Genomic DNA, 13,037 nt, shown 5'->3' with positions numbered 1-13,037 from the left:
GAATGACACGCTGCAGTCTGCCTTCGTCCTTGGCAGTGGCAGCAGCGTACCAGGTGAGGATTGACTCAATGATGGAGGTGTAGAAGTGCACCATCATTGTCTTTGGCAGGTTGAACTTCTTCAGCTGCCGCAGGAAGTACATCCTCTGATGTGCTTTTTTAGTGAAGGAGATGATGGTGCCCAGGAAGAGGATGTACTCCACACTGTCGACTGGGGAGTCCCTCAGGGTGATGGGGGTGGGTGGGGCTGCGTTCTTTCTAAAATCTACAAACATCTCCACTGTTTTCAGAGCTCCAGGTTGTTCTGTCCACACCCGCTCACCAGATGATCAATCTCCCACCTGTAGGCGGAGGCATCCCCACCAGAGATGAGCCCAATGAGGGTGGTGTCGTCCGCAAACTTAAGTAGCTTGACGAACTGGTGACTGGAGGTGCAGCTGTTAGTGTACAGGGAGAAGAGTATAGGGGAAAGAACGCAGCCTTGAGGGGAACCGGTGCTGATGGTACGGGAGTCAGAGACATGTTTTCCCAGCCTCACGTGCTGCCTCCTGTCAGTCTGTGATCCACCTGCTGGAATGGCTTGTCCTGTAGCAGAGCCAGGATGATGGTGTTGAAGGCAGAGCTGATAATAATCTCAGACAAAGAAGGGCTAACCATTTTGGTGTCATGGTAACCCCATAAAATACAGCTTAGATTTTTCAATGGTTGGAATAAATACAAACATCTTGGTAATATATTTATCTTCATGGAATCTATACATGAACTAATATTTAGATAGGTGATTAAATTACATCTATTGATATCTGCCATGAGGCCCGTAATTCATTTCTTGTAACTTGGATTGGTATTACCCACATTCATCCAGCACTGACATCAACATCTTAAGTTTAATTACTATATTATGTCACGTAATACCATCCATTGATCTCACACTGAAAGATACAAAAACAGATTTCCCTTATCAACTGAAAACAAACAAATAAACACCATCAGAACAATTACAGAGAAAGTTGCTTACAGTAAAAGGATCCCCGTCCCTCTAAAATCCCTGCTGGAGTGTGGAGGGAAACCACCCTGTGCTCCGCCCTAATGGATCTTGGTGTAGAGTCAGGGTCTGGCTTCTGTGTCAAAAGTCCTGTGGGTGCGTTCATTTTGGAGGGAGATACTATCGGGTCGTAGGAGCTCAGTGGTCAGAACGTTTCATACAAACTTTATCATTGAGTCACCCTTGGTGTTCTCGAGTACACCATACATCCAAATGCTAGGCTACATCTCCTGGATCAACTTTCCAGGTCAGACATTTTTTCCTGCAACTGTAAATATATATACCAGTTATCTATACGATCTAACTAGTAACTACTACTGCTACTACTAACAAGTATCTATAGACTCCTTAGTCACAGCGCTACTCACTTCCAGTTCTCAAAGGGGCTACGCTCCTTTGCTGCGGTGAAAGCCTTGAACCTGAAGTGTTGCCGTTTAAGCTCCTGTTTTAGCGTGATAAGCTCTTCCTTCAGGCCTCTTTTTAAACTCCATCTTGCTGTGTGTATATCCTTTTTTAAAGTTGTGGAGATCTTCAGAGATACAATTTATTCCACAAAGCGGTTCATCTCTTGGTCAAGTGACTTCTTTGCCAGCTAGCAAAGCACCATTTCCCTCATTGTTGGAGGACTCGACCTCTTCTGACTTCTCTGTGGGTTCCCCCACTCATTTCAGAGAGGCTTTAGGAGAATACTTCTAGAAGTCTGAGAGATGTTTTTTTGCAGTAGGATGTGAGCAGCAGGGCTCTCCCTCCCAGAATATGGGTTTCAGTCCAATGACAAAAATATCAAAAGGCACTCTGTTCCTGTACACTGTTGACTTAAAATGTTATCCTTAAATGTTAAAGTCTGCAGTATTTACAGTCTTTTGGTTAGAGTCCCAGAGTATAGCCTAAGAACTGAACCTGAGATTATCTAACTGACCTATCCATCTTTGCAGATATTCAAGCAAAGAAAAAAAGACCTCAAAAACAGATTTGTGTTGTTGCTGCTTGGACGATTTTCTGTTTCCTTGGACAGGTTAAGGGCATCATGACACTGTCAACATGATGTTATCATTTTGCTAATAGGGCGCATGGTTCCCGGATCTTGTCCAAAGGTTGAACACACAAGTCTTCAGCGAGATCAGAATCCTGAACAGTATGAAAGGAGAGTCTGGGATGTTCTCCTGATCTAAGAGATTAGATGAGACAACATGGAGTGGAAATGTCTGGAAGTAGACTGGAGCAAAGCGGATAAAGTGGGAGAAAGAAGGGTAATGAGGCAGAAAAGTGGGAATAAAAGAGAGCGAAGTAGAGAACAGCATGAAAGGAAGGTTCGGGATGAGAGAGGGAAAAGGGAAGAGAAGGGCAGTTATTTTCACATCTACACTGATACACAATTTTAAGTCAGCTAAATGAAAGTAACTTCTATGTAAATGAAGGCAAACTGTGAGGTCAGGGGAGTTATATAAATATTGGCAGAAGGGATCAGGATTTTAAAAAGATTTAAGTGCATAAAATGACTCACCTTTCCTAAATGTATTTAGTTTTTCCACCAAATCATTACGCTGGATATCTTTCAGCAGATCCTCAGTTTTGCTGATACACTGGGATGTACCCCATACCTTTAGCATTATATCAGCAAGATCCACTCTGTCAAGTGATTCAGCTTCAGGTATTGTGATTTGTTGGCGTAGATGAAACATAAATTCCTTGAATTCGCGTTTAGTTAGGTTATTCAAAATCTCCAGTAATTTCTTTGACCATTCGCTTTCCAGACAGGGTGCTAAAATATTCAAGCACATATCAGAGGCTATTACATTTTGCAGACACAGAAATACAGCACTTCCCACAAAGCTAAGCATCTCTTCCTTACATATTGTAATGTGACGGAGTGAAATATTTACCACAACCCAATGAACTGTTCCATGAAGAAATATCGCCGACATAATTCTCTAACAGTGTTTCCCAAACTGGGGTACGCGTACTCCCAGGGGTACGCAAAGGGACGTAGGGGGTACGCGCGCACGGGGGGGGTTCGGGGGGGTTGGGGGGGAGGGAATGTGATTTGCATTTTCAAAGTGAAACAGCCCATTACATTTTCAAACTGACTTATAAATAGACATGACATCTTAAAATAGCCCAGTCGCAATGCCAAAAATACACTCATGTATACATTGTAGTGTTCAGCGAAATAATTACAAAAAACTATTCAATTAAATTAATAATTTCTTATTTTCTTTGGTATTTTTGTCATATACAGATATGCAATGATGATTGCTGGGTAATATATATCTTGTAGTCCAATGTCAAGTCTCTATTTGATCATGTGACGAGACGATACGATATAGCTAGTTTAGGCGCAAAATCTGAACGTCAAGACCGACAGGCTGACTGAGCACAGCCAAAGGCACAGCACACCTGCAAGCCGAACGATACCTTTCAAACATAAAAGTGGTGATGCATGATATGCTTTTTAAATGGACAGGATAGCCAGCCCATTCAGAGTCTCCTGCTCAATGCTGCCCCTCAGGTAGGTCTTAATGACTTTCTATTTGGAAAAGGATCACTCGGCTGTTGCCACGGTCACAGATGTCAATGTCAGAAGCAATAGCAGGGCAGTGCACAGCTCACCGAAGGTGGATGTTACGGAGTGATAATCCACAATCAGCATCTTGGCAAGTTGGGAGACTGAGGACTGCTGAACAATCTCTGGTCTAAAACAGGTCCTGAATGATAGGAGTTATGCAGAAAACGTTATTGCTATGTCCCTGTTGTAGTGGTCAGACAGACGTTTTGCCTTGTCATATAGCTCATCATCGCTTACAAGCTGATGACCACTACAACAGGGACATAGCAATAACGTCTTCTGCACAGCTGCTATCATTCAAGCTGCCGTGCCCCTATTTAAGAGTTTGTTATAATTTCGGAGTCAGGTCGTCTCTGAGCACCTGTTTGTAGTGTATGTGTTTTTCAGATGTGGGTAAAGCTGCTATGTGTGTCGCCGCACCAAATCGTGCCTTTCATCAGTGTTTTTAAGAACGCTTCAGCACTTTGACCGTCTGTTTACGTTACTGTGTGTCAGAGTGCTATTCATGTTTCTGATAGCTTTCTCTTTGACCTGTCTACTTTCCCAATACAATAACCGAAGTAACTAGTTCGACCGTAAAATCCAACACATTGTTGGTAATATATACCGTAAATCCTCATATAAAGACCGGGATTCAATTAGAGGCTGGGCTTCAGATAGTAGTCGGGGGCGTGGTCGATACGGACAAATAAAGGCCGGGCCACAAATACAGGCCCGGGGTAAAAAAAGGTACAGGTAGCCTATTTTACTGTAGCCTACCAGCATCAGTCCATCAGCACAAAGCAGACATCACAATTTAATTTAATGCATTTCATAAATACATGTTCTCCTCCTGTTTAATGTTGTTGGCTAATTTCATGGGCTGTTTGCAATAAAAAAATTAATGTCTCAGCCTACTAGGTGAATTTGTTATAATACAGTTACTTGCCAAACGATAGAAGACATTCCACCAAAATACCTCTTTTTAATGATGTTGTTGCCGTTTCGTAACCTGACGATGTCATACTCATAATTCTAGTCAGAATATGAGTCTGATATCGCTCCATTGGGCTGTGATTATGGGGCGTGTTTCAACCAAACCAGGAGAAAAAATGCCTCTTCGCTCAATTGGTTACCTACAACCAATCAGAACAATGTAGTATGTGACCAGGGCCAGCTGATAAATTAAACTTTTACCGGATCCCGTAGGAAGGAAGGCAAAAACATATTTTCGATTGACAAATGCCTTGATTGCGTTTCTTTGTTCCTCTTTCAAAATGAATGCACTGTCAATGTCTAAATGGACTCGAATCTATACATTTCAGCTCTCCAGCGGCAGCCATGTTTGTTTTGTGACGTGGTTGGTTACGTTACTGTTGATCATCTGTCCATCATCGTTTAAAGCCCGCCTTGACAATTTGATTGGTACGGCAATGTCTGTCCGCAGATAATTTCTCCTCAATGGAGTAATGCCAGACCGAACTTCCCAACCAAAAAATGTGTGGGCGGGGCTAAGTTCGGTCTGGTATCCAGGCTAGCCGTTTCGTGATTTCCGCTAAGAAAAAATTGTTCTTCAGGCTAATAGAACTTTAACGTTCCAGGTGTTGCGTAGCAACCCATTGCTTGCTGACTTCAAGTTACAATGACTTTCCGCTACGTTAAATGACCGGACTTCTTGCAGAATGATATGAAAGATGTGAATTAGAAGCACAAAACCCGTTGCCAATGACAGCGGTCATTTACTTTTCGCAGTGGTGAATATCAAGAAATTACAGACCTGCTAAAGTTGGGGTGCCCCATTCAAATCAACTGAACTTTTTGGAACATTCTGAAGAGCCGTATAATTAGTAAGAACTAAAAGCCTGCCCCTAATACAAGCCTGCCCCAAATAAAGGCTGTGCGCTGTGCAGCCTAAGTTTGCCACAACGTACTTATGTGAGTGGGTTCTCAGCTCTGACGAGCATGAAAACAATATACAGGCACAGGCTGTGTGAAAAATGATTTAAGAGATTCTCAAATTCAGCCAGACATTGCAGAGTTATGTGCATCCTCTCAAGCACACCCTTCTCATTAACCTGTGGTGAGTGTGTGTGTGTGTGTTTGTGGGGGGGGGCTTACAAACATGAATAAATAAATACTATATATGGGGGAGTACGTAGCTGGAGATTGAATGTCTGAAGGGGTACGGGACTGTAAAAAGTTTGGGAAACACTGCTCTAATACAAACAAATCTGTCATGCAGTAAACCTCAAAAACAGAAAGTGTTTTTGTCCATCCCAACATCACCTTATTTACCTCTTTCTGGTTGTGTGTATTATACAGACTTAAATGAACTGGCAATCAGCTAAATCTGAAATTTTAAACAGTCTGCAGAATGTGGATGTAAATAGTTTCAGACATTTCTTACTTTTTACCAGCACTTTCAGTTGGTCTTTCAGCACTAATCATACTTAAAGGCAATCAGAAAAATCTGAAATTCAAAATAGTGTAGATGTTTACAGTGAAAATAGTTTCTTACTTTCACCTGGATGCAGTTTCTCTTTGCCTAATGTCTTTGTCCTTTTCGATTTTCCGCATTTCCTTTTCCACCGCCATTGTTGCCGTCGCCATTTTTGCCGTGGCCATCGCTTGTTCTTGCACCTGATTGGTACTGGTCCCACATGAGAGGGGATCGCTCTTGGTTGAGCTATCTCTTCCTCCTGCTGTGCAATCTGCTGATCTTTATTTGGAAGCTGTTGACATCCTTGTAACGAGACATCGGAGCATTTTTCTTGCCGTAATGATTCCAGTTCTTCCTCCTGTTTATGGCAGATCTCTTGAAGGTTTCGTATTTCAACATCTATCAGTGCTATAATCTTCTGAAGCTCATTTTTTTTGTTTTTCCATGGAACCTCCTCAAGTTGTTCAAGATTTTCATTTCTTTGCTTTTTAAGACATTCAATGTTGCACCTGAGCTTTTTTATGACGCTTTTTTTTGCCTTCTCTTCCATCTCAACATTTTTTCCAAAGTAAATACTTTTTTTCTCCGCTATCATTTCCTCAAGGCTGTCAATGACACCACATATGGATTTCCTGTTGAGTACACAACATCGGTTTCCACATTTCTGAATGAGGTTCTGGAGAGATCTGTCTGTCTGTAAGATGGCGTCAAGCTCATCACCATCAGCTTCTGCATTATGAAGCACCACGATGGTATGATCCCACACCTTCTCTGGGAGAAACCCTTCTAGGGTTCTGGTTGTTTGATCTGAGAAGGGTCTATTAGCATTCACAACAAAGACAACCGCATGAAGTCCAGCTTTGAAGGACTTATTTACACAGGACAATATCTCTGTTTGTACTTTACGTTGGCTGAGGTTGTTCTCATTCCAGCCAGGTGCACGGGTAACTGTTATTCTCCTCCCACTTGCTTCATGTGTATCCTTCACATGCGTTTTTTTCCATAAGTACCAAAATCTAAATGTCTTTTTCCCAAGTATGGCATTACATACTTCACTTTTCCCAGCACAGTGGCATCCAATAGTTACAAAGTTCAGCTGTTCAAACAACGGTTTACAAACTGAAAGAAAAACATAGAAGAATAACACTGAGGGACACTTCCTTTTAAATGTGTCCTTCGAGTCATCAAACTGATTTTAGAGCATAATTTAAACAAACAATAATGAATGTCAAATTGGGATGGGTGGCATATTGAAAGAATCCCTCTCTACAGAGAATTCTACATAACTGTACATAACTGAATTCTTAAAATTGTATTTGCAGTGTTGAATGCTCAAAGCATATAGTACGTCAAGAGTTTTAAGTTATCCCTGCTACATCAAACACACATGTATAAGCTAATGTGCACACTTTGAAAATAAGCAGAACGCCACACAGAAATAAATCATGTTCTGACCATTATCCCATTCATCAGTATCCCGTAGAAGTTTAATGCTGTTAGAGGGGTTATGAGGGTAAAGGAGATAAAGTAGATAAAAGTTTCTTACCGTCTGTAGCATTGTCAACCTTTTCCTTGTAGAATGCCCTTTTTGCTGCTGCTGCGACTGTGGAAGATGGTAGAGAATAATGATTATGGGCTGAGAACACGTTTGAGATTAAATGAGTGAAGTAGGGACAAGAAGTCTGCTGAATGTGAACTGTCCATATGAATATCCATATCACAGAGAATTAGAAATGGACAATTATCCATTGGAAGGGCAGCAGAATGTCTAGCTCATTCACAAAGCTGTGAAGTTGTCCACCAGGTAAATATCCACCAGGTATGACTTGAAAGGATATTCAAACGAGTTATAGCTGTGCGCAGGCAGCAGCTGAGTGAATTTACAGGCATTGGAGACTAGGAACCCTGTTCCACCTCCTCTACCAGATAAACGAGAGGTATGGGAAAAGACATAATTATTCATCAGTGCTGCAGGTGTAGCAGTGTTTTCTGGCCTTATCATGTTTCAGTGAGAGCCAGTAACTGAAGGGATAATTGAAAGACCAAAGCGGGAATGAAATCCGACTAATAAAATGCAGACTGGTGGGTCCACAACCCAACAGAGAAAGTAGGAGAAGACACTGAGGACTGCTGTGCAGTAATGACAGAAAGTTATAGTGATGAAGCTGCCTTTTGACAAGAAGATGCCTTTTTACTTGGCTACGTCCAACTGCAATGTCATGAGATGTAATAATACACAGTGAGGCACCGGACTAGGTGAGACGAGGAAGACACTTATCTGAGGAACTGCCTTTCCCGTGGACTTCCTCGGTGGACTTGCACAGGTAGACCCGCTGGTCTTTACACAAATAGATCTTCACACGAGGGCTGACATTTCACCAAATAATGCTAATTCAAAAGAAACCTAATTCATGGCGGCTGAAAACCAACCCCTCATGAAAACAAATGGGGTTCCTGACAAGACTATGGTAATAGCCCAGGCTATACATTTATGCGGTTTTGGAAGTGAACTACATGTCATTAAACTAGTTTAACTAAATTTTGCAGTAGCTTTTAGGTTGTTCAACCTCATTCATATTTGCATGATTCAAATAGTTAAATATTTTTTTTGACATTTTTTCTGTAGTTAACTACTACAAACAATTTTGGGCCAAACGGTTAGAAATTATTTCTTATTTTACTGTTGCTTCTGTACTGTAATTGAACCCCCTTTGACCTCCCCCACACCCTTTTTCTTTCATCTTGACCATTGTGAAGGCATGCCCAGGCAATGCATTTGCCAGGCAGATACCATCACTTGGCTTTTGTGCATGTGCAAGGACGGGTAGGGGATGGGATGATATAGTTTAGGACAGGTTAAGGTCTCAGGGGTATTCCTGGAAGCTAGATCGTGAGCTCAACTGTGGAAAATATTTGGCTGAATTTGTAAAACTAAACTGGAATATCAGGTGTCAATCAATCAATCAATAGTAATGCAACAGTATCAATAGTAGTTACTGATTATTGTGATTTATTAACACATGTTCAAAGAAGTTGCTGCATGCTGTTTTTGACGTTACTTCTTAACTGGGTAATCCTGCTTGATGCTGGACCTGGTCTGAGGTGTACAAAACCAAAGACATTACATTTTTTTTTCAGTTGATCTGTGAACAAGAAGGCACTTTTTGCAATGAACTCCACTGAGTGGCATTTTTTGCTGGCATGTAACTTCTCTTATATTGTTATTATTTCGTATCATTGTCAATTTGATCAGTTTTGCACAAAGTAGTTCGAAAAACTTTTTGTAAGTCCTCGGAACGAGGACCAGAGGAAGAATGCAAAAATTACCATACGGAATGCACCCTATAACCAAACTGACGCGGCATGATGCCATACCGTCTCCTGGTAATTTAGCCTATAGCATTATATTTGTGTTTTTTACATTTGTTTGTTATTGTAGAGACTACGGGTAAAACTAGACTAAAACCTGGCAGGCATGTTTAACTCTTCAACAGGTGAGTTCTGAATATTCTACTAAAATATTGCGTTCATCAACAATGTAAGATTCTCAATTTCCACGTTATGTTATGGACCCAGTCATTTATTCAGAATGTTCATTCTACAACAATCTAAAAACACCGCTGTGAAAGTGAAGGCAATTAAAACGGAAATGTGTTTTTTTTAGAAGGCTGCGTCTGCGTGTGCAAGCAACCACAGGTACAGCAATAACTAAATGTCCTCTCCTTCCATGGACCCCTAGAACAGTCGAAAGAAGTACCAAGTATGTAGTCGTTTTTGTCCGAGTTTTGTCCATTGTATAGGCTAATCTTTGTAGAAACCAAGGTCTAAAAAGTGTTGTTGTTTTTATAATCTGAGTGGAGCATCTAATAAAAGTTCTTGATCGCTGCAGGGGCGAAATAAATTGTTATAACATATTCATCACAGTAGGTTGTTAAAGGTCACTCACAGTTTCCCATTGATGCTTGAACATAAAATATAGGTAGGAGTTTGTTAAGCTTTTGTTTTGCAGGTGATGACGCCGTTGTTCCAAAGCCAAGGCCGCGCAACGATTAATGTCACGCATGAAAAATGTAATTAATATAAATAACGTTAACGAGCTAACTACTTAAATCCTCCTTTAACTCCAAAGTAGCCGTGTGTATTTCCTTTTTTTAAAGTTGTGGAGCTCTTTAGATATAGAAATAAATCCACAGAACGGTGCATCGACTTCTTAGCCAGACAGCAAGACACCGTTTCCTCATTGTCAGAGGACTCTGGTCTTTTTTTTTATCGATGTTCCTTGTTCCGTTACCAGCTTTTTCGACCTCTTCTGACTTCTCTGCGGGTTCCCCCACTCATTTCAGAGAGGCATTAGGAGAATAAGTCTGAGTTTTGTTTACAGTAGGATGTGAGCTATAGGGCTCTCCCTACCAGCATATGGGTTTCAGTACAATGACATAAAAATATATTTTTAAAAAATCACTCTGTTCCTGTAAACTGTTGACTAAACATCGCATCCTTGAATGTTAAGGTCTGCAGTATTTCCAGTCTTTTGGGCTAGAGTCCCAGCAAGTAGCAAGCATACAAATCTGTAATGCAGTAAACCTCAAAAACAGAAAGCGTCATTGTCCCTCCCAACATCACCTCATTTACCTCTTTCTGGTTGTGTGTATTAAACACTCTTAAATCAACTGGCAATCAGCAAAATCTTAAATTTTAAATAGTCTGCAGAATTGAGATGTTTACAGTGGAAATGGTTTCAGACATTTCTTACTTTTTACCAGCACTCTCAGTTAGTCTTCCATGTTTAAATCAACTCACCCAAGTACCAATGATACCTAAAGGCACTCAGCAAAATCTGAAATTCAAAATAGTGTAGATGATTACAGTGGAAATCGTTTCTTACTTTCAGATGTAGTTGGTACTGTTACCACATGATATGGGATAGCTTCTAGATGAGCTATCTCTTCCTTCAGCTGTGCAATCTGTAAATTAACTTAATTTTAAACAATAAAAATAGCAAAAAAAATTGCAAATTGGGATGGGTGGTATATTGAAAGAATCATGTTCTACAGAGAATTCTACATAACTGTACATAACTGAATTCTAGCATCATAGCATTAGATTCGGTAAGAGAGTTCTTGGTAACCAAGGAACTTGCCTATTTGTGGCATGAATATGATTAATTCACAAATAAGTTTGCCGACAATAAAAATACATGGATGTGACTTGTGCATAAAATAATATATGGAATACTACTAATTTATGCCATCTAAAAACCACCCCTGTCTAAAGCATAGGTCTTAGACGGTGACATTTTGAAGTATAAATAAGAGGGGTAATACAAATCAGGATGGGGAACAGGTGCGATTTGCAAATTGGTGGGAAATTAACAATGACAGGAAGTTGATCAAACAATGTAAGGGGTGGAGCAACAAACACATAGAAACCAAAATAAAAGCACATGTCAAAACATAAACATAGAGCACATGGAACAAAACGACAAAATGGCTACCAAGGTGGCCAACATAGAAAGTCTCATCTAGAACCCTAACAAATATAGCCTAATTGATTCACAAATAACAGTCAATAACTTTTAACTCGTTAACAATAACTAGTTAACTTTCTATGGGCTACGGATATAGCAGTTCTAGCATCTTACTGCTCTCCGGTCCTTGAGCTGCTAACTGTAAAAATCAGACCCTTCTATCTACCGTGGGAGTTTACTGCAGTCATTGTGAGTGTAGTCTACATTCCCCCTCAGGCAGATAAGGCTACTGCTTTGGATGAACTGTATGGTATTATAAATGGTCTGGAGAATGTGCACCCGGAGGCAGCCTTCATTGTTGTTGGAGATTTCAACAGAGCCAACATGAAGAAAGTCCTGCCTAAATAACATCAGCACATAGACTTCTTCACACGTGGGATCAGACCCTCGACCACTGTTATACAGCATTCCGGGACAGTTACAAACCCCTCCACCCGCCCTGCTTTTGGAAAGGCTGACCCACAGCCTCCATCTTCTCCTCCCCGCATATAGGCAAAAGCTCAAACAGGTCAGACCTGTTGCGAGGACAGTCCATCAATGGAGTGACGAGAGTGTGGCTACTCTCCAGGACTATTTTGACACCACTGACTGGCTGATGTTTCGGGAGGCAGCAGATGGGGACATAAATGAATATACGGATACTGTTTCCAGCTACATCCAACACTGCATCGATGATGTCGTTCCCAAGAAGGATGTCTGGTCTTTCCCCAATCAGAAGCCCTGGGTTGACGCCACTGTCCGGGCCAACCTGAGAGCCCGGTCTGCGGCCTTTAACTCCGCGGATCCTGATCAGTACAGGAAGGCCAGATACGACCTTTTGAAGGCCATCAAAGCAGCAAAGAGGGCTTACAGAACTAAGGTGGAGTCCAGTTACCATGGCTCTGACCCCAGGCGCATGTGGAGTGGACTAAAAGCCATCACTGACTATAAAGGGAGGAGTTACAGTGAGACCCAGTCCTCTGTCCTACATCCAGTCGAGCTGAATGCCTTTTACGCTCGCTTTGAGAGGGAAAGTGACCCCCCTGCAGTGGAGTTACCTGAAGGCTTAGCCAGTGGTGTGCCTACAATAACTGTAGCTGAGGTGAGGCACTGCTTCAAAAAGATCAACCCTCACAAGGCACCTGGCCCAGATGGCATATCAGGTAGGGCCCTCAGGGGTTGCGCTGACCAGCTAGCAGGGGTCTTCAGCGACATCTTTAACCTCTCCCTCAGCATGTCTGTACTCCCCACCTGCTTTAAAAGGACCACCATCGTCCCTGTGCCCAAGAACACCAAGGCCATCTGCATGAATGACTATCGCCCGGTAGCACTGACCTCTGTCATAATGAAGTGCTTCGAGAGGCTAGTTAAATCCTTCATCTGCTCCTCGCTGTCTCCCACCCTGGACCCTATGTCACGATCTGAGCCGGATCCATGTTTTCTATGTCATGTGCCCCATGTCTTGTGTGTGTGCGCGCTCGCTCTCTCTCTCTCTCTCTCTC

At 41.7% G+C, this 13,037-nt stretch overlaps 1 protein-coding gene across 1 annotated transcript; it reads right to left on the bottom strand.

The window, feature by feature from the left end:
* Positions 1–677: 677 nt before the first annotated feature.
* On the bottom strand, positions 678–10,269 carry LOC116224744 (GTPase IMAP family member 7-like). The gene is made up of 4 exons (XM_031585533.2): positions 9,976–10,269; positions 7,576–7,632; positions 6,108–7,148; positions 678–2,806 (listed from the first exon to the last, which is right to left on the bottom strand). The coding sequence occupies exons 1-4, from the start codon at positions 9,983–9,985 to the stop codon at positions 2,517–2,519; spliced, it is 1,398 nt and encodes a 465-aa protein (XP_031441393.1). The 5' UTR covers positions 9,986–10,269; the 3' UTR covers positions 678–2,516.
* Positions 10,270–13,037: the final 2,768 nt, after the last annotated feature.

This window comes from Clupea harengus, chromosome 18, assembly GCF_900700415.2.
Source record: "Clupea harengus chromosome 18, Ch_v2.0.2, whole genome shotgun sequence".
In the NCBI taxonomy this organism is placed as follows: domain Eukaryota; kingdom Metazoa; phylum Chordata; class Actinopteri; order Clupeiformes; family Clupeidae; genus Clupea; species Clupea harengus.
This window is presented reverse-complemented; position numbering and strand designations above follow the sequence as displayed.